This window comes from Ovis canadensis, chromosome X (genome assembly GCF_042477335.2).
Source record: "Ovis canadensis isolate MfBH-ARS-UI-01 breed Bighorn chromosome X, ARS-UI_OviCan_v2, whole genome shotgun sequence".
NCBI lineage: Eukaryota > Metazoa > Chordata > Mammalia > Artiodactyla > Bovidae > Ovis > Ovis canadensis.
In genome coordinates this window covers 53683591-53705841 of record NC_091727.1, presented here as the reverse complement: position 1 = coordinate 53705841, position 22251 = coordinate 53683591, and the positions used below count along the sequence as shown (strand labels likewise).

The following is a 22251-nucleotide window of genomic DNA, read 5'->3' as shown; positions in this document are numbered from 1 at the left end:
AAAACAAGCTGAAGGCAAGAAATTCTGGTGAGAACCACTGACCTAGTCCAAAGACCTGCTGTTCAGGTGACCAGGAATTTCAAGGAGATTAATTCAGTATGTACTGATTGTCTACCATGTCCCATATGTCAGACTAAGTGGCAGGGTAGCTAAGGCTGGGGTGTGGGGGTGTGTGCGTAGGGGGAGTGCTGAGTTGAAGGGAGTAGGGAGAAGTATAACCACAGAATGAGTAAGACTGAAGCAAAGGTGGAAAATGTACTCAATCCTATTCCTACAGGACTACTGATCAGGTTATTTTAAGACCCATACCAGAAAACTGGCTGATGTTAATCAACATTAGAAATTCCAAAAAAAAAAAAAAAAGAAATTCCCAGGAATATAAAGCCCCTTAGAGGTAAGCCAGGATGTGTACCCAGAGTGGGAGAGAAAACTATAGAGAAGGAGAATAGGACAAGCCAGGATTCTGAGTTCAGCTTTTTTTTTAAATGCTGAAAGATATTGGCATTTTTTTTAGGTTAATTCCCCCCACTCCCCACCAACTTTATTGAGATATGGCTGACATATAACCTGTTGGTGCACAACATTTTGATGTGATACACTTATGTATTTGCAAAGTAATTACCACCACAGAACTCTGACCTGTTAACTAAACAGACCTACTCAATTCTCCAAGATGGGTCACAATATGGGAAGTATAGCAGTGACTGCTAGTTGTCCCCCTATATCCATTCTCACCCTCTTCCATAATATGACCTCCAATTTGTAGCTGGTACATGACCATCCTTAATAAAAATCAGATTTCCTAGTTTTTCTCACAACTAGATGTGGCCATGTGACTAAGTTATGACTAATAGGAGGTGAATGAAAATGATGTGTGCCCTTAACAGTAAGGAGACTTGTCTTGCCCAGTCCTTCCTTCATTTCCCTCTTCTACTGGTGGAATCCACCCTTAAGGTGTTGCCCCAAAACATCTGACCCAGGAGGCTCACCATCACACTGTATCTCTAACCACTATTATTTCCATCAAACCTACAGTCTGATTAAGAGAGAATAAGAATGAGAAAGGCATGGGGGTATATTCTAGACAATGACCACCACCACCACCATACGGGACATCACTAACTCATTCCTATTCCTTGCCCATTTCCTAGGCACTCACCGGCACACCATGGGACATGAGGGTGTTGGGATTCATGAGGGTAACAAGTTGGTGCAGAAGGTCAGGCTGGCTATCAAAGAGCTCAGGTGTCAGCTTCTTCATCACCTCTTCCAAATGTTCTGCTGCAAGTGAGGGTACCCCATACCAGGTCTTCGGCTCACCCCTGGCCAAAAAGAAAGGGGACACGTAGAGTGGGCACTCAAAGAGCCCACCCTGAATGCTTCCTTGGCTGCCCAGGACCCCACTCACCAGTGGAGGTAGTTAATGGAGTAACTCCAGTGATCCTCAATATGCCAACAAAAGGCTGAGAAGACCATGCCCACATACAGCCAGGGCACCTTCATGCCAGAGATATCTGCATTGATGTGGCACAGTACAGACTGTTCCAACACTGGCATCACATTCAGGTTCCAACCACTCGTAGCATACTCCTGATAGGTCAGGTATTTGTGGAAAAGAGATGAGAGTTTTGCTAAGGTGCTGAGTTCTTTAGCCCAGGGAACCTTAATTTTGAGGTCATAGACCTTTCTGAAATGTCTAAAAAATACTACAGATGTTCTTCCCCCTGCCTCCCTCAAATGCATAGAAAAAATTTCAATTCACTTCACCTTACTTCAATTTTAGGAAAGTTTACAGATGTGCCCACTTGCCAAAGTACCTGCCAGTTAAAAGCCCCTGCTCTGGACCAAAATGTACCCTTCTTGCGATACAGGCCTAGGGCCTCTTTATTTCCTGCACTTAACAATCCCAGTCCCTGAACACGTCTTATGAATGAGCCAGGTACTCTGACAGGTACTTCAAATACCTTCTCATTTAATTCTTATAGAATTTGCGAAATGGATACTATTCCCTTTCTACAGACAAAAAATAGCCAATCTCATGGCTGGAGATGCCATGCAAGATACTAGGCTGTGCTCTTTACACACATCCTCCCATCTAAATCTCACAGCAACACATACGGCAGGGATAACAGTCCCCTTCCTATAGAGATACTGAGTCTTTCGATACTGAAGGACTTGCCTAAGTCACACAGCTGAATATAACCATGAATCATCTACTCACCTCCTCCTCAGGGGTTAGGTGCCGCTTACTGTCACTGACGGGGAACCCGCTACCAAATTCTTTGGAATGGATGTCAGCCCCATACTCAACAGTTACATCTTCCTCAATGCTATTCACCAGCCGCCAGAATTCCTTCTCCACAAGTTCTGTGGGTACCATCTAAGGAACAGGGGTAGCTGATGACTGTGGCTCATCACATCCTGGCCCCACTGACCCAGGTGAGCTATAGACCATCAGGCGCCTATGACCCTAGCCCTGACACTACCCCAGCCCTCCATCACCTACGTGTACTGGCATGTTGAAGTAATCGGCTTTAAAGGAGTCAGCCATCTCGCCAAAGCTCTGCAGAGTGTATTCCCGGGTAGCCTGCTCAAAGCCAAAGGCTTCAGGGGGGCGCTTACACTCCTGAAACCCAAAGGAGAACACGTCACCAAGGCAGAGGCAAAGAGGTGGAGAATCCCCAAAAGCTGAGCTGGAATATGGTGTAGAAATCGGGAAGGAGAACAGCCCTGGGTTTGTACTGAAGGCCCCTGAGGCAGGTCTCACATCATAGCTCTATCTTTTTCTCCTAGCACTTCAGTGCAGTTAGTCTCTTCATTCCTCACATGCACTTCTACCATGCTTTTATCTTCTCTTCCTTCAGGACTTGACTATCTAAACCATGGGCTCTGATTTAATATGCTACCCCATGCTCTTCCATCACTATCTTTCTTTCAAGACAAAATGTGAGCTTATACAGGATGCTTAGAGAAACTTTTTTATGCCGAGACTGGAACTACAGACCTGGGAAAACAACATTGAATATTCCAGTAGCTCGGAGGATGGGAAACAAAGGCAACAACCCTTAGTGTCAAACTCCACACTTTCTGTTCTTTAGACTGTCTCGTAAGACAGGACATATGTCTGACTCATTTTGTACTTATATTCATGGTTTTAGATGAGAGTTGTATGTACCCGAGGCAGACGCACCTTCTGCTCATGTCTGAAATCTAAATGTCAACCTGGTTTACCAGCCCAAGACCACTTAAAGAAGAGAGCTAAGTAGACCTGACAATCTTTGTTGTCTATGATACTATTGGCATTCAAACTCCTCCCTAAAGGAATCCCCACCACTACCAAGGCATTACACTGCTCCAGTCTCTTTCCTCGTGTGTGTGTATGTGTGTGTATCCGCGTGCACATGCATACCTGGACTCTATGACCACAGCTGACAGGGTGAGAGACTATCAACATCTACTCTCCCAGAAACCCAGGGAAAGATGTAGACGAGCAACCCAGAATTTGGATTAAGGTAAAAGGCTCATGAAATGAAACTGGCAGACTTACCAGGCCTCTTAGCCCTCACTGCTGCTTCAGGTGTTCTCCTCACTGCCTCTCTTGCACTAGGTATGTTATCCCCACATATCCTTACTCCTGAACTCCTTCATCCCCCAGTCTAGAAAGTCTGCCCAATGCTTGTAACTGAAGTCTACAACAGGGCAAACCAATTTAATTATCACAACAGAAGGAAAATAATAAATATTATACCCACATGATGAACCCTTTACAAGAAATCATACCCATGAATAAATAATACAGAAAAATGATTATAAAGTAACAAATGAAAGTACACAGTATGATCCCAGACCTGTTAGTTATATATACCCAACAACGAAAAGATGAGAAGAAAATACACCAGACTATTAACAATGGTTATCTCTAGGTGGTAAGATGATAGGTAATTTGTCTATTTTCCAAGTTTTCAAAAAGAAATAAAAAATAAAAAACTTGGAAATCAAAAGAACATTTTTTTCTTCATATTCCTGTCCTCCAAATCTAATTGCTGACACCTTCCCTGATTACTACTCTTAGTCACTTTCCTCTCCTCTGAACTTCTACATCTGAATTTCTAACACACAATTTAACATTTGATTATATGTCATCATATACAATCTAATTATGAACCTCAACTCCCCAGGTGGTCTGAGAGCTTCCAGAGAACACAGGCTGAATGCCCTCCTCTTCTTTCTCCCAAAGCTCTGCCCAACCTAGACCAACCTCAGGGACCCAAAACATGACTGTGGCTGAGCTAGGAGGCTGCTTTCAGTAAGACCAGATGAAGGAAGGCAAGGACAGCCTATGAGGCAGACATAGATTGGGGCTGGGAAGTCCTTACCGCCATGACACACTTTGGACACCGCCAGACACCCTTGGGAATCTCAGGCAAAGGAGGCAACAAGCAGAAGATGTGGTAGTTGTCATCACAGCCATCACACAGCAGGAGCTTGTCATCCTCATCCCCTCGGGAACACATTCGGCACACATATGACTCAATCTGCCAGGGGAGGGAGGCAACAGTTCATCAACCCAAGCCCTGTCCAGCCTTTCAAACATAATACTCCTCCAGACAGTATCCTAGTCCACAGAGATCTCTGTTAGAAACCCACCGTGCTTGATGGCTGGATCATTCATGGCCTTGTACAGGTTAGTCATGCTAGGTCAGGAGTTAAACTGCAAGCAAGAATCTCCCCAAATAAACTAATTGGTAGAGCTGTGAGAGAAGAGTCTTTATCATTCAGTGCTGAACTCCCCATTTTTATTCATTCAATAAACATTTACTGAACACTTATGTGTTCAACATTATGCCAGACCCTACAGTACAGTGTTAAATAAGACATGGTATCCTCCTTTTAAAGGCATACAATAGTCCAGAAGCACAAGTTCATAAAAATTAAAAGGCAGTGTAGAAACTGCCAATAGCTCCCCATAAAAGGGTACTATGGAAACCTAGAGGAGGAAGCACACAAATCAGTTGGAGATGAGGAACAGCCTTGAACAAGAACTTCACTGAAAAGGTGACACTTGAAACTAACTGAAATCTGAAGGCAAACTGAGATTTGGCAATGGCGCAGAGAACAGGGGGAAACTCTTCCAGGCAGAAGAAACAGCATGTGCAAAGGATGGGGCAAGAAAGCATGGCACGTCTCAGGGAGAAAACAAACATACCTACAAGTAGTTCAGTGTGGCTATAGCAGAGAAGTAAGGTGGGCAGTGCTGGGGAATGAGGCTAGAGGTCTGCTGCGACTGGATCATGCATGGTAATGAGGAGCTTAGCCTTTATCCTGAAGCAATGGAGAGGGAGTCTCCTTCTCTGCACCCTTCCAGCACTTCATGTTGACAGCACTTGATCACCCTTTCCTGTTCTTTGTTCCATGTGAGCTGGCCTTGTTTCCCCAATTAAGTGAGCTACCTGAGGGCAGGGCCCACCAGGCCCACTTTTCTGTTTAATGCAACCTGGTCCAGTGCCATGCTGGGGAAATGCTCGTTGAAGGGATGAGAAGCAGAGCATTAGGAAGTCAGGGCTGGGTCCTTACAAACTGGGCATTGCTGTGGTTCCTCCTGAGCCTCATGGTCATCTTGGTGCAGGGCTCTGGGCTGTGACTCAGCTCCTCCTTGCTCTCCAGGAAGGTCTTGGGTGAGGTTGACTCCACCTTCATGTCCCCGCCTGACTCCTCCTTCACCACTACAGTAGGGGGACACTCGGGCCCTTCCTTATCTGGGAGAGAGAATGGCTCTAAAGTACAAGTCTGAACAGTTAGGGCCCCGCCTCCTCTCCCCAGGTGAGGCCATTCTTCACACTTCCCCAGCCTGCCAGGCCTCACCTTTCTTGCGCAGAGTCTTATCCTTGGCCATGAGGCCTAGGCCCATCATCTTGGGGCCAGCCCCATAGATCTGAAGCTTCTTTAGCTCAGGATTCTTTTCAATGTCTTCCTCTGTGGGTTCCGGCTAGGAGGAAAGAAGGAAATGAATCAAGATTGCAGGCTGCCCCATCCTAAAAGAACAGCCTGGACTATATCATAGTCCTGACTAGTTCATGTCAGGCCTGAAGCACAGGTGGGCCATGGCAAGAATTTAGATTGCTTTTTGGAGACTGAGGGTGAGTGAGCTCCCTCCTCATCCCTCTCCTGGAATGCAATTAAGATGGATCTCAGTTTTTCCAACTGTAAAATGAGAATAGTAACTCCTATCTCACAGTTACAAGGGGCTTGAGAAAGATATACATAAAGAAATCTAAGTATCTGACACTACCAATAAATGGCAGAGACTAACATGGTCTGGTAAATTATATGCTTTGGTGAGCCCAGGGACAGGGTCCATCTTCTTTTCTGTTGTAGCCCCAATGCCCAGAAGAATGCTGGCACATAAGCTTCTTTCTGAGGCTAGAATATAGGTGTAAGGAGAAAGAGAGTTCTTCTCCTATAAGCAGAGTGAGTCAGGAAAGCAACAAGGCAGGCAAGAACAGCAGACACAGGGAAGATGTTATGCGAAGACATCAAAACCCAGCTCAGAAGCTCAGTTGAGAGTAGAGGAAGAGCAAGAGTGAAGCCAGAAAGAGGCACACTACTTTTCAGAACTCAGAGAACCGAGAGAAGGGAGAGTACAACAGGGAAGAGCGTCTTGGTCAGAGGGAGACAACTCTTCACCCCTACAGCTCTGTTAAAAGTAGGGAAGCACTCACATCAGGCTGCAGCCTCTTGGCTCGCCGGCCATAGCTGTTGAACTTGGAGGGCTGCACAGACTGTCGAAGGGGGATACTGTGAGGTTTATATTCCTTGTCCTTCTCCTCATTATCAAATGGACGTGTGTTGCACTGCTGGGGATAGGTGAAGGGTAAGGGTCAGGGCATGGGGCCCCAGCCCCCAACAGCAAGGACTTCCCTCTACCCTCCCTCAGTGGCAACCAAAGTTGTGGTTTCATCCCCCCTCCCCTGCCAACAGGCCCTGCCTAACTGGTCTTTACCACTGACACCAGCACACACTCTAAGACTTCTCATGCTTTTGCTTATACCATCCCTCCTTCCAAACATCTCCCCAACAATCAGACTTCATCTCTTTCCAGATCTCTCCAGGTGTCCAGTCCACTCCACTGAACCAGTTCCAGTAAGAGTAAGTGTGGAAATCTGCATCTGGCAGAGGAAAGCCTACTCCTACCCTGGCTTGGCATCCTTACCACCAGGTTGGCTCCAGACTGGTACATCTCATAGGGGTAAACGATGCGTTCATAGTGGGAGCGCAGCAGGGAGCCAATGTTTTTGCCTGGTGGGTAGTTGAGGCGCTGGGCCACCCGAGCCCATCGACGATCCTTGCAGATGGCTTCATAGCCACCTTCCTCCACCACTATCTGTAAGGACAAGCAGGAAGGGACATGATTCGCTGTGTGTAGGTACAGAAAGAACAATGAGGACAACTCCATCCCCTTACTTCATTGGAGGCTACCCCCTCCTACCTCCACCACTCAGACTCAAATTGTAGCCAAGGGATGCCAAGAAGTTCTGCTGACAGCTTGTGTGCTACCAGGCTGTGCCCCTTCCACTGTAGCCTAGAGATCCAATATCCAAACCAAGGTGGCCCCCAGAATACCGAGGATATTAAGGCGTGGGGTGGGGAGGGGTTTGAGAAAAACCTGTTCTTACTTTGCTGAGGCTGTAGAGGTCCAAGATCCGCCGTTCTACATTGGGAATCTTTAAGGAAGAGCCCTGGATTTCCCAGAATTTGGCAATCTGATCCAAGTAGTTCAGTTTCACTCTCGTCTGGGCCTGGAGAAGAAATGGCTCAGAGAGGCTGGCCTCCCCCTCTACCTGACCATCTTCTGGCCTAATCTTAGGGCAGGAAAAGGGATACAGAGCAGCCCACTTCATCTACAGAGCAGCAGGCCTCTCCCAGTGAACTGGATCCTCAACTCTAGGTAGCACCTCACCCACCTCTGTTATCTTTGTCACCTTCCAGTCAACAGGAGAAGCCCAAGGTCCCAAAACAAAGCAGGCTGAGTCACAACAGCCAAAGCTTTACATATATTCTTTCTCAGTCTCCTTGACAGGGCTGTGTGATTATCATCATCTCTTACAGAGCCTCTGCTTCCTCAAGTCACACAGCAGGTACCAAGAAATCTGAGTGTCAAATAAGTTTTTGCTCTTCCTCTGCTAATAATCTGCTGTATGCTGCTGCTGCTAAGTCGCGTTAGTCGTGTCCGACTCTGTGCGACCCCATAGACGGCAGCCCACCATGCTCCGCCGTCCCTGGGATTCTCCAAGCAAGAATACTGGAGTGGGTAGTTTTGAGTAAATCAGTTCTACTCTCTGGATCCCTGTTTTCTGATTAGGAGGGAAATAAAACAACTGCCCCGTCCACTCACCCCAGAAGAGTAGACTTATGAGAGGAACAGTGAATGCCCTCTGGAAACTACACAATTATATCTACGCTCTAGGCATGTTTTAGAGAATGAAGGCTCCAAAAGAGAACATTCACCTCTTCACATGCACCATGAAATTTGTTCCATGATGGCCAACGGGTGAGAGTGCATGCTAAAGACAAAATGGCCTAAAGAACTGAGATGGTGTACCAAAGCAGCACTGGCACCTGACCTATCCAGGACCCAGTGTGGGCAAAAGACCCTAGGAACAAGGCATGTGCCATGCGTTCCTGAAATCTGTGACCCAAGAAGGGCTCCCCAAGTCTATAACCACCTCACCCTAGTCAGAGGGCCTAGTTTTAGGGAGAACTAGGTTAAGTCTTTACCATTCATTACCTTGCTCTGATCCCATTGGGGGATACAGGGACAGTTCTTTCACAGATGAGGAAAAGTTAAGGTCTATCCATAGAAAGGAACATCCTATGACTCCTTTGCTATGAGAACCCCTAAGGGGCCAGGAACCCTAATCCTTCCACTTCAACCCCTTAGCTTTCCAGCCTTGGCCTCATGCCTGCCCCCTCTCCCTCCTTCATTAGCCAGCACTCTCTCTCTAGAAAACCTGCCCCTGTCCTATGGTAGGCTACACCTTGCCCTACCTATACCCCAAGAGACCTGGTCAGATCCATTTCTCTAAGGAACTTGTATCCCATACAAAAGATGATTTTTGCCCTGACCGGAACAGTACCTAGACTGACTGTAGAATAGTGATTCTCAGCAAGTGGCAGTTTTGCCTTCCAGAGGACATTTAAGTAATGTCTAGAGACATTTTTTGGTTGCCATAACTGGGAGAGGGTAATATGTTCTAGTATCTAATGGGCTGACAGACATCCTACAGGGATGACAGACATCCTACAATGCACAGGACAGCCCTCCATGACAATAAATTACCTGGCCCAAAATGTCAATAGTGCCAAGGCTGAGGATCTGCAGTCTAAAAGATAAGTAGCCTTTTAAGTTATGGGTATTTGGTTGGGCCTAACAGTCAGCCCCATACCCTTAGACATCTATTAAGGCTTGAAGATACATAAAAATGAGGGAGAGGAGTATGTAGCATACTTCTAATCTACATTTTCCAAGGGAAACTCCAGGATTTTACTTGGAACTGGCTTAAGGGCATCTACTCTCATTGCTCTGGAACATTCTCAAGTCTTTCATGGAGAACCTCACCTTACCCATGCAAAGGGTCTATATTTCCTGTACAGAACATAAGGGAGAGGGAAAAGCCTACTTGCCTGACCTTCTGTCCAAGTTTGTAACCATTCCAGCTTCCACAGAGACCAGTTCTTTTGTTGTTCCTGCCCATCCACCTCACCTTCCACCTTACCAAGCACCATGGAAGGAAGGTAGGAAGCACAGGGCTGTAGATGAATTGGATAGATGAGGACATATTCAGCTGGCCAAGCAAGAAAGGGTCTCAGTTAGCCTCATATTTTTCTTTTGCTGACCTAAGTAGGGTGGGTTAGTTGACAGGGGAGTTTCAGAAGTACCAAATGTTTGTGGGAAAAGCACAATCCCCAGCCTTGGGACTATCAGATCTGGGAGACTAAAAGCCCTTGCTCTGGTTTATATTCAGAGCTCTAAAGCTTCTCCATGCCCTCCAGGCAACTTCACAGAAGATAGAATAAAGGCCTAGTTAGGTAAAGTACCTCAGCCAGAGAAGGTAGGAGGGAAGTAGATCAGAGCTCAGGTATCCATTCTCCCAACCCCACCACCAGCTGCTAGTCTTCTTACCTCTAGTTCGTTCAGCCTCTGGATTCGGGGAGTAAACCTGAAGTTGTCCACTTCAACAGCAAACGGTGGCTGCCAGTCCTGAGTGGTAAGGAGGAGAAAGGGAGTTGGGTTATTCCAGCATAGTGCAAGACCAGGCTGGGCACCAAAAGCAACTCAGCACCCCATTCATGGCTTCCCAGACCTCTAGCCACCCCAGACCTTCTAACCTGGCAAACACCCAACCCATACAAACACAACTCACAACAGAGCTTTAGAAGTGCCTCAAGTCCATACTCAACATCCCATGCACATACCCTGGGAAACGTCTCCTGATTCCCTCCCAACAGTACAGTGGTACAATTTTAAGAAGTAGAAAAACGAGGTCCAAAACAGCTGACTTCAAACTCTCCCTATGCACAGATCCCTGAGGCATGTGCTGTACTGGAGGGCACACAGGACCTGAAGTCAGAAGACGTGGGTTCACATTTTAGCTCTGCTACTTACTAGTTATGGGATTTTTACCTTTCTGAATCTGTTTCCTTAACTGTAAGGTGGCAATATGAACTCCTGCCCTGGTTTCCTCATAAGATTGATATGAAAAATTAAACTGGTTTTCAAATGAAAATGTTATTCAAAGGAATCACCATTAAGACTTGACACCTAAGGCTGACCTCACTACCCAATACATATGCAGAGTAGCTCAGCTCCAATTTGGGCTATTTAAAGGTTTGGGCCTTTAATGTTCGTTCTCTCAGTGGGATAGACACTGCAGGGAAGAGCAAGGAACAAGGAGCAAGAATTTGTAATACTCACCTGGTCAGAAAGGCTTCCTATGTGTCCTCTCTCAAACACCTGCCCAGTACCAGGAAGAGGTAGGGGAAGAAGTAGGAAGGAGGGAGGGGTGTTCTAAGCGCTGGAATGTACCACTGACTGTGGTAGCAAAAATTGGGAGGATTTGGGGAGGAGGAGAGAAATTAGGAATGATAACAAAAGTAGAGGAGACTGATCTGCCAAGTTGGAGCTTGTTGTGTCCTGCCCAAAAGGCAGCTGTGAAGAGCCTCCTCCCCAATGCTCCTTCCTCCCTCCACCCTCCCAGCAGTCCTTCTTAGAACCCTGGCTCCTGCTGGGATGGTGAAAAGAACCTGGAGTAACCTAGACCAGTGCCTTCATTTAACGAATGGGGAAAATGAGGCCCAGAAAAGAAAGGTGATTTCTCCAAAATAACATGCTGAGTTACTGGTAGAGCCAAGACCAGAACCTCTGTCTTCTGACCCCTGGTCCAAGGCTCTTCACACTACACCAGGATACCAGTATTCACTCATACATGCATTCACATGGAAAAGGGGAGGGACAGTTAAAGAGAATAAAAAGCTGCTGGCCTCTTCTGTACACACACTTTTAGAAAAGTGGCCAGAGGACTCATACTTACATGCATACATAATCCCCATCCCCACCCCCTGCAAAGCAGGTAGCAAACACATGGGACTCAGTGAAGTAGGGGCAAAAACAAATAAAACTAACAACAAAAAACTCAAACTAAAAAGATATGGCTCAAGTCCAGACAGGCTCCCCATGCTCCCTTGCCTCCCATCAGTAGGGCATTCCCCTCAGCGCAGGTAACCCAGGTAGGAAGGTGCTCAAACCCAGAACTCCAGGCACCCTTCTTTCCTCCTAAATCAAGTTCGAGATAAGAATAAGTGCAACATCAAGCAACCTGACAGTGGCAGAACTGAAATCCTAGAGCAGAAGCTGTACATACAACAGACAGCTGAGGAAGGTTCAGTGGTCTCCCTGCCTGGCTCTCCCTGGGACCTACAAGCTCCCTCATCCTGCCTTCAGTCCCATAGTCTCAGGTGTCAAATACTCAGTGTGTCAGTATTGGCAGGATGGTGATAAAATGGTTGGCCACCTGATGCGAGAAGCAAGGCCCTTCCAAGCTCCCCTGGGTCTACTCCAGAATACCAACACTCTCCTTGCACTCATCTTCCCCAAGAGTGGCAGCCACTCGCCTAGCAATTCAGAACCCAAATTACCCTTCCCCTGCCCTTCTTTAGGCAAACCTCCAATTTCCAAGCACCCACCCCTACAAACGTTCCAACTCTGGGCCCAAGCACCACTTGGGTGAGTGCTTTAAATTCCAGCCAGAAGTCCCCGCTAGGAGGGACTTCTAAAGGAGGCCTAGGAGCAGCTCTTCAGGAGGGGAAAACCGAACAAAACCAAAAAGAGCCAGATCTCCTGGGTTAGAGGGAAGTACAGTGTTGGAGTAGAGAAGCGTAACAAAGGAAGGCCCCCTGCAGGAGACACAGACACACACAGACACACAGACACACACCCACACGTCACATTTCCTACTCCTGGTCTCCCAAGGAAGGGTAACAATACGTGCACACCGCCAGTCTGCCCTGAGAAGCCCAAGACAGAAAAATGGGACAGAAAATTCAAGGCTCAACTACCCCTTATGTCAGATATGCCTCTTTCCCACAGGCCTGCCAAGTCACTTCAGGGAATACTCCCTGAGGCTGCCCAAGACTCCAGCTTCTCCTTTCTGCTAGCCTTTCCACCATGGACAAGGATACCTCAGAGAGATGTGGCCAGGCTCCAATAAGGAAGAAATCAGCTTACCCAACACCTCCCAAAGGATCCATTTGAAACCAGCCTAGATCTATGGCTGAGCACCAGAAAGCACCAAGTTAAATGAGGAGGCCTGTGATGCCCTCCTCAGGTGGCAGCGAGGTTTCTCATTTGGTTTCAGCCAGGAGACACCCGCTCAAAAACACCCAAACTCAATTCCTGCCCTTTGAATCCCAAGTGGTAACTGAACAACGTGTATCATCATTTCCCTTTGATGCTAGCAAGGTGGCAGCGTATCCTAGCGCTTGGGGGACTTCTCTTGGCCTGAAGCCAGGTCTAGGAATAAAGATACACCGCCCTTTGTCGCTGACCTCTGGGAATCAAGGGTTCCAAAGGAGGCATACTTCCATCCATCCAACCATTCTGTTTCTGAGGGTTCAAGAATATCCTATCATCTGGCACCTCCTACATCCTGGGACAGATCAGAGTAGAAATCTTCTGAGAAGGACTCATACCCCACCCCAAGCTGACTGGTCCAAGACTCAAGCCTGGGTAGTGATGGGCAGGAAAGGCCCAGATATTGCCTTCAACCAAGAAAAGAGGACAATTCGCTGAACCCATCTCAGGGAAGCCAGACAGCATTCCCTGTGAGACTGATTTCCTGACTGGTCTACCAGCCCAGAATATTATCATAAATGTATTGGCCTGGCAGGCTATGAGTAAATATGAGTCAACCCACATAGAAGCAAACCAATGACCACATCAAACACCTTCGCAGTCACAATAATTACCACTTACCTAGAACCTACTACACATAGACGCTACCTAGTTTAATCCAATTCTCGAAATAACCATTCATGGAACCCATTTCACAGGCTCAGAGAAATTACATTACTTGACCAAGGTCACACAGCTGGTAAACTGCAAAGTGGAGTTCTGAAGGTCTATCTCCCTTCAGAGCTGTGATCTTTCCATTACACCACACTGCATGCATTAAGAGAAGTGATGCCAGTAAATGGGAGAAAAGACCTTTAGAGCAGCCTTGACCTAGGTGGTTCAGGGTAACCAAGAGATGTTTGGGGTGCCTCTCTGTGAACTCTCCCCGGGGCCACTAGGCATCCCTTTCTTGAATCTTACTAAGAGTGATCCTGAAGGGCGGAGTGGGAGTGGGTCTCCGACTTAGGGCCACCACGAAAGACCCCTTGCCCCCAGCACCCTTTCTCCGACCCGCGCCGCATCCACAACGGTGCCAGCCACCCCATCTCCCCACACCTCGAGCTGCCCTCTGATCTGGACCTCTCCGCCCGCTACCCTAGGTCATCATCTCCGGCGACCACCGGCCCAGGGCCTTACCGCGGGTGGGCGGATCTTGCAAATGCCCGACTTCTCGGCGATGGGCCTGATTTTCGCAATGTAGCCAAGAGGGTCTCGGAACTCCGCCCAGCTAGGCTCGAACACCGGGCACTCCGGCGGCGGTAGAAAGTCGTCAGACCCCGGCTCCATGGTGCGCCCTAGGACTGGAGGGCTCGGACCGCCCTTAAGGACTCATGGCGGACGCCGCTGTACGAAGCCGAGGCACTGCTCGGAGGCTAGGCCCTAAGCGGGGCGGCCGCCGCCCGCCGAGGGCCCAGGGGACGTGTAGCTGCCGCGCTCTGAGAGGCTCAGGCTGACGCTACTCTATCGCCTCTTCGTCCCGCTCCGTTCGTTCCAAACTCTGCCGCTGTCTCCCAACTACCGCAGCCTTCACCACTACAGTTAACTCCCAACCGCCGCGGCCTTTAGTGCCGCCGCCGCCATCTTGGTTTCTCACCGTCTCCCCCCCTCCCTTCACCACAACAAACCGGATCCCTCCGCGGGATGTCCCTCCGAGCCTCGTATGCCTTGCGTGAGGCCAAGCCCTAGGAAGCCATCATCCCGTGGGGACTGAGCTGAATCGGCAGGCATGGATCTCCTATCAGGAAGCGGGAACTTAAAACTGCTTCCCAGACTGAGAGCAAATAGTCCGCCTCAGCGGCGGAGGAACAAGGTTGAAATTAGCAAACCGATCCCTCTTTCCGGACGGACCGGCGGTGCACGTTTAAAGGCCAGTGCTGCGCATGCGCGTTACGGAGGGAGACCGGAAGAGGAGTTGGCGTTGGTGGGTGGTGGGTCTAAACTGGCACCCACTCGATGACCTCAACACTGGCGCGAGCCCCGCCCCAACATGCTCTCCTCCCGGGTCTTTCCGGTGTGGGCCACAGAAGGCGTCTTCGAGTCCGTGATGGCAAGGGACCCTTCTGCAGGCCCGCAGATTATGAGAGACATACATAGTTCCCAGGTCTAGGCTCTGACACCTCTGGGGCTTTGAAAAAAGGAAGCTGGGATGCTGCTCCCTTCTCGGGAATTGCGGATTTTTAGAACCCTGGGCCCCAAGGAGAGGAAGGAAATATTTATTTTGTTCAAGTTTGCGTGTAGAGGCCTCTCAAAGATGGGGCTTCCATCCTTAACTCCAAAGAGTCATTGTCAATCAGCATTTTAATGAACACTTTTATCGTGTCCTTATTTGTGGCATGTGGGCCTCCCTTCTGGCTCAATTGGTAAAGAATCCGCCTACAATGCGAGACTTGGGTTTGATCTCCGGGTTGGGAAGATCCCCTGGAGAAGGGAAAGGCTACCCACTCCAGTATTCTGGCCTAAAGAATTCCATAGACTGGTCGCAGAGTCGGACGCGACTGAGCAACTTTCATTTGTGGCATGTACCCCTACAAAATAAGCCTGAGAGTATGTATATTTTAACTATTGGATTTTAACAACAGCATATGTATCACCTACCAGTGCCCACCATTTGAAGTACCTACTCTGTGCTCACTTGTGAGCCTACAGTGTACTTATGTATTTGTGTGCATGGATTGTATTTATTGTGTATAGCCCCCTCCTTCTATTTGAGTATCTACTATGTGTACCTCTGCTCCCATTGTGTGCATGTTTGTGAGCAGTTTCTGAATAGGTTTATTGCAAATGTTTTGACTATCAAACCAATACTTTGACCATAGATCAGGCATCTACTGGAGAAGGCGGTGGCACCCCCACTCCAGTACTCTTGCCTGGAAAATCCCATGGACGGAGGAGCCTGGTGGGCTGCAGTCCATGGGGTCGCGAAGAGTCGGACACCACTGAGCGACTTCCCTTTCACTTTTCACTTTCATGCATTGGAGAAGGAAATGGCAACCCACTCCAGTGTTCTTGCCTGGAGAATCCCAGGGACGGGGGAGACTGGTGGGCTGTCGTCTATGGGGTCACACAGAGTCGGACACGACTGAAGCGACTTAGCAGCAGCAGCAGGCATCTACTGCGTTTGAGGAGCTCTAAGTCACTCGTCGGTTGTGGGCCTAAAGCATACATAGTTCAAGAACCTACTGTGCACATTTTAGAATACGTCTCTACATGCTGATTGGGCTTCCCTGACAGCTCAGTTGGTAAAGAATCCACCTGCAATGCAGGAGACCCCGGTTGGATTCCTGGCCAGGAAGATCCCCTGAAGAAGGAATAGACTACCCACTCCAGTATTCTTGGGCTTCCCTGGTGAAGAAGCTTTCCCAGCTTCAGCTGGTAAAGAATCCGCCTGCAGTGTGAGAGACCTGGGTTCGGATCCCTGGGTTGGGAAGATCCTCTGGAGAAGGGAAGGGCTACCCACTCCAGTATTGGGCCTGGAGAATTCCGTCGACTGTATAGTCCATGGGGTTGCAAAGAGTGGGACATGACTGAGCAACTTTAACTTTCACTACATGCTGCTTAAGTGCTTATTTTGTGCTCCTCCATCAGACTGTGAATTCCTTAAGGGCAAGGACCTTGTGATCTTATACATCCTTAGTGCCTGGCATGGTAAGCAGTAAATAAATGCTGAGTAAACAGAAAAATGAATGTATATTTTTGAGCAGCCTTAATATATATTCACTAAAAATAATATATACTCTTTGCAAACATTTCCTGGATATATTAAGCATCTGCTGTAAGCTTGAGTATGTTTGAAGGGGATGGAGAGTGTCATTCCTTCAGTTAACAGTTTCTAATCATGTTTCTAATCTATACCAGTTTCTAATCTATACCATGTCCCAGTTAAGTATATTCATTCTGCCTGCTGAGTTAAGGGCATCATCTCTAAGGGAGTGGGGAACACCAGTAGGAACTCACACCCTGTAGTCAGAGAGGCCTGACTTCTAGTCCCACCAGCTCTGCCATTTTCTAGTTATGTGGCCTTGGGTAAGTCCCAGGTTCTGAAACTGAGTGATGTTGTATGGGGGTGATAATACCTACCTTGAAGGATTGTTGTATACTACCCAGCATATAGAAGGCCCTCAGTATCTGTTAACTGTTATTTTCACTCTTGAGAGTCAACAAACAGTATGTCAAAACTCATTAAGAATCTCCTTTGTGCCAGGCACTGTGTCTAGTGATTTCAGATTTTTTATCACTTGAACCCTTAGATTGCCTTTAATGCTTGGAATCTTTATCCCCTACTTGCCTGGTGAGGAAACTTGTCCCAAGTAATAGATATAGTAAGTGACATTTCCTTTCTAGCTTTCTAGTGTCAGGAGAAACCTCAACCCTTCTCCACCAGAAAAACAGGTGAGTGACCCAACTGAACAACTGTATGGACAGGAAACAAAGCTAGGCAAGGTAATGCTACTAACAGTAAAAAAAAAAAAAAAAAAAGAAAGAAAGAAAGAAAGAAAAGAAATCACTAGTCTCTCACAGGTGTAAGCATTTAACAGCCCACATAGCTCTTTCATACCAATTACTTCCCTTAATCTTTGCAACAGTTTTGGGAAAGATGTAGATCAATTTACCCAACCTGTAGATGAGGAACCAAGTGCCAGACAGATTAAACAACTTGCCCATTGATACACAGGAAGTTGCTGACTCTTGGTCAAATGCTCTTGTCATTTGCTCCCACCACAGTAGAACTAGGCAGGAGAAGGTGAAGAGAACAAAGAAGATAAGAGAATATGCCGAATCCTAGGTTGAAAGAAGTTCGACCTTTCTATCTTGAGGCTACTCAGTGAAGGGCAAAGAGCACAAGTTAGGAGTCAGGAGACCAGGTTTGGGGTCTCAGCTCAGCCTAGCCTTCCCAAAGCCTTCTCTAAGGTTCTTAGCCCAGACACCACCCACCATTCTGGAAGGGCAAATGGAAACTGCATAGACTCCTTGAAGCCCAGTCAGTCCCAATTCATTCATTCAAGAACATTTATCAAATTCCTATTATGCACCAGGTACTTTTCTTGGCCCTGGGAATATAATAGTGACCAAGACAGACATGGTCTCTGCTTTCCTGCAGCTAACATTCACCCACTGAGATCTACCATGTACCTCACCTCCCTGAACCTCGCTTTTCTCATTTGTCCAATGAGACTATATAATCCTTTCCACACAGGGTGGTTATGAAGATTAGAGATCATGATAACTACCATTGCTCAAAAGCCAGGTACTATGAAATAGGTATTGTTATACCTATATAACAGATGAGGAGGTTGAAATTCAGAGTAGTGTAAACTTAACCAAGTTACATGGCTAGTAAGTAGCAGAGTACAAACTGTTCAAGTCTGTCTGCTATACAATTCTGCCTGTAAAAGACTCAAATGGTGCCCCTCGAAAAACAGGTGCTCAGGAAATGGGATCCTTTCTCAATCTTTGGATCTTGCTTGGGACCAGCCTGAGTCTGGGCCCTGCAGGGTTAAGAACTGAGAAGCGGCAGGGAGATCACCCTGGGCTGGAGGTTGGGTTGGCCTCACCCATGCACCTGGGAGAGAGGGTCTGGCATGGAACTGGTACAGAGCAGTGATTGGAACGCTTGGCTCTGCTCTTGACCACACTCACTCCATCCATGTTTTCTGGATGAACTGCATAGTGACTTCGTGCATCACTTTCTTGATTTTAAAACAGGGTCCCTTCCAATTCTAAAGTAGGTATGAGCTACAAGTTCTAAATCCTAAGTAGCTCTGGAATTTATCCCCTCTGCCCCATGCCTTTTTATAATCTACTCCCCAAGAGAGCCATTGACTTTCTAGCCTAGGTTATTAAAAGAGCCTCCTTAAGATATCAAGGTCTCTATGTGAGTTTGTGGAGATTTATAGATAGGTAGATAGAGAGAGATGTATATTATGTGCTCAATACATATGCATAACAATAAAATGATACATTCAAAACAATGATAATTCCAAATGAATTATGATAGTATTTTACTCAAGTTACTTATAACTCGAGTAAAATAAAAATCCATGACTCCACACTGATATAAATAAATAAAATGAGGGAAAAGGAAAAATTTTTCCTTCAAAGAATGATGGAGTTAGAAAATCATCAATAGATGCTCAAAGTTTTCCCAAATAAAAAAGCAAATGCTGAAAACAAAGCAAATCCTGAAAACAAAACACCTAGTGCCCAAATCTTGGTTTCTAAATGCCATTCTCAACCAAAAAGAACCAGAGCTCCTTGGAAAAAGTGGTTGATTCCAAGACTGGGTCAGGGAAAATATAAGATGAATCTGGAGCATCTTGTGGTACCAGAAAATAAGGAAGTGCTCAGGAAAGATGGACAGCTGCCAAAAGGACACAGGAGTCATCTTCCTGCTGGCTAAATATGGGACATTTTGAACATCGAGATAAAGAATGATATTAATGCGTTATAATTCACTGAAATGATAGACAACCATGAGTCCATGAGACTATAAATACATAAATGTAGGAAAAGGGAAAGCTCTCCCTTACACTGGAGAGCCAACTAATACAAGTGCAAAGAATGATGGCATTGGTCAGTCACCATTTGGACACCTCAAGAATCATCAGTGAATGCTAAAACTGGTGGGTGAAAGTTTGAGGAATAACAAGACAAATATATAATGTTAATGCATCTCCCCTCAACATAATCATTCATTACAAAGGGAAAAATAATAGCTTTATAACAGAGATGCTATATAGCCCAACATGTCACCTGGTCTTTAGCTTCCAAGGCTTGGGTGAGAAAACCTGTTGGCAACAGAGCAATGAGGATATGGCGACTGCCCGCCTCTCCTTTAGGATGTGCCATGCCCACCACCTGGGCTGTCCTCTCCCATTCCTTTCTCATTATTTCACTAACATTAACATACTCACACACCTCCAGGCTTATGCTGCTCTCTCTGGCAAATGCCTTTCTTTCCCGGGCTTATTCCTACTTACCCTTCAAGACTCAGCTAAAGGAGCAGTTCCAGAAATGCTCACCTGACCCCTCTCCCCTGCCCCAAGTTGAGTTTTCCCTTTCTTTGCACCCCCACACATTCTGTGCTTCCTTCTGGGCCTGCACTTATGTTGTATTGGCGTTATCCCCCCAGGCTGTCTACTTCTGAAAGTCTTGTCCAGCACTGCCCAATATGGTAGCTAGTATCCACGTGTGGCTGTTTGCATTTTTAAAAATTCAGTTCTTCAGTTGCAACTAGCCACATTTCAAGTGCTCAGCAGCCACATGTGGCTAGGGGTTACCATAGTGAACAGCACAGGTATAGGACATTTCTATCATCACAGAAAGACTTCTAGGCTACCACTGGTCTAGGGTAAAGACAAGAACTCCATGAGATTCTAGGACCTTTGTCTTTTGTTATGTGTCATCCCTCTTCATCCACATCTCCAAAAAGATTGGCAGTAAAACGTTTGAGGATGGCCAATTAACTCCTTGTCTTCAGGCCCTCAGGGAAATAGGGAGGTGAGGAGCCAACGTCTGGATGGTGAGCTTCCAGGGAGAGGGCGAGGGTGGGGCAGGGACAGCCCAGTTCTGGGACTGCAGGGAGGAAGGGAGGAGGAAGAGAAGATAGGAGAGAGCTCAGAGAAGCACGAGGAGGCTCCAGAGGGACCTGAAAGCTTGCAGGTCGCATCAATCAGTAAATCAACCAATGCAAAGATACTTTAAGATTTAGCTTAGCAAGCACTACTCATTCAATTCAACAGAAAGTTTAGTGTCATCTGTGCTATGCCAAGCACTGTGCTGGTCAATGCTCTGGACAGAGGTGATTCAGATCAGCGTCACGCCTGTGCCAGTTATGGTCTAGTGGGGAAGATAGATACTGATGTGAGGGATCCCAGAGAATGTGATCAAGGGCACACTTTGTGAGGCATGGGTTCTTTAAGACCATCTCTTAAGAGTGAGAAAACCATCAGGTATGTGGGGGGAGTACATCTTTCAGGGAGAAGGCACAGGTAAAATACTGAGTTTGGAAATTACATACAGGTCTTTTCAGGAAATGGTGAGTGGATGACCAAGGTGTAGATGAGAAATGACTGGATTACAGAGATCGTTCCAAAGTCAAGGCAAGGGGTTTGCACTTTTTTCCATAGGCAGCCGAGAATAGCTGACTGTGTGTCTGGCAAGGGGCAGGCATTTCACTCCCATCTATGAACAATTGCCCTGCAAGATTATTGTCCCTATTTCATCAAAGGCAACAGCCAAGTCTGCTGCTGCTGCTAAGTCGTTTCAGTCGTCTCCGACTCTGTGCGACCACATAGACGGCAGCCCACCAGGCTCCCCCGTCCCTGGGATTCTCCAGGCAAGAACACTGGAGTGGGTTGCCATTTCCTTCTCCAATGCATGAAAGTGAAAAGTGAAAGGGAAGTCGCTCAGTGGTGTCCGACTCTTAGCGACCCCATGGACTGCAGCCTACCAGGCTCCCCCATCCATGGGATTTTCCAGGCAAGAGTACTGGAGTGGGATGCCATCACCTTCTCCGCAGTCAAGTCTGACTGACTGCTAAAAGCTGAGCTCTGGAAAGACGAAAACAAGCATCAAGCTGAAGGTGGGAGAAGTGGGAACAATCAAAGGTAGTTCAGCCTGGTCCACCAAAGAAACGAAAAAAGTCTGATTGGATTTGATTCTGGACCAAATGCTCATATGGCTCCAGCTGCTGCTTTTGTTTAAATGTGCGTGTGAGGAGGAAAACAAAGACATTGATCCCAGCTGCTTAAGAGTGGGGCCATCCATAAGGTGGAGGAAATAAGGCCTCAAAAAAAATGTGGGGTCATCCAAACTGCTCCCTCTTAGTGGCCATTTTACACTCTAAGAAAGTCCCCCAAATATTTACTGATTGCTGCTTCCAGGGACCCTGCTGACCCTAACCAAGAGCCAGCATCCCCCATTCCTCCTAGGCTCTGCTGAGCCCAGGACATGATCAGTGGTGGTGGAAACATGTCCATTTCATAGGGACGCAGCTTTGGGGACTGGAAAAGAGCCTGGACTAGAAATCAGGATCCTCCATCTGGACTTGGGAAAGACCCTCCCCTTCTCTGGGCTTGACCCCTCCTCAGTAAACTAAAGGGAGCCCTGCTATTTGTCATCTAACATCCCAAGTACATACACAGAGTTCTTATAATGAATGTATCTAGCCTTGGCTTCCTGGCCCAGGTAACCCTCCACCCACACCCTCAAGGACAGAAATGCAGCCCGCAGTGGAGAAGCGGGGAGGGCTCCAGGGCAAAGCCAGGCCAGTCCCAGGAAGGGTGAGAATAGATGCCACGGGCATA

General features: G+C 47.2%; 1 protein-coding gene across 10 annotated transcripts in view; it reads right to left on the bottom strand.

Annotated features, from left to right (window-relative positions):
• The window catches only part of KDM5C (lysine demethylase 5C), a 31101-nt gene extending 16315 nt beyond the window's left edge, over positions 1-14786 (bottom strand). For 4 of the 10 annotated variants that reach the window (XM_070291638.1, XM_070291641.1, XM_070291640.1 and 1 more), the window contains exons 1-12: positions 14084-14786; positions 10181-10258; positions 7674-7796; positions 7211-7381; positions 6720-6854; positions 5863-5986; positions 5575-5756; positions 4377-4535; positions 2507-2626; positions 2222-2380; positions 1409-1590; positions 1160-1322 (exon numbers count right to left, since the gene is read on the bottom strand). In XM_070291638.1, coding sequence (XP_070147739.1) covers positions 1160-1322; positions 1409-1590; positions 2222-2380; positions 2507-2626; positions 4377-4535; positions 5575-5756; positions 5863-5986; positions 6720-6854; positions 7211-7381; positions 7674-7796; positions 10181-10258; positions 14084-14233 — 1746 coding nt within the window. In that variant the 5' untranslated portion in view covers positions 14234-14786. The remainder of the gene's footprint in view (positions 1-1159; positions 1323-1408; positions 1591-2221; positions 2381-2506; positions 2627-4376; positions 4536-5574; positions 5757-5862; positions 5987-6719; positions 6855-7210; positions 7382-7673; positions 7797-10180; positions 10259-14083) is intronic. The other 6 variants (XM_070291639.1, XM_070291642.1, XM_070291644.1 and 3 more) reach the window with 4 other exon arrangements.
• Positions 14787-22251: the final 7465 nt, after the last annotated feature.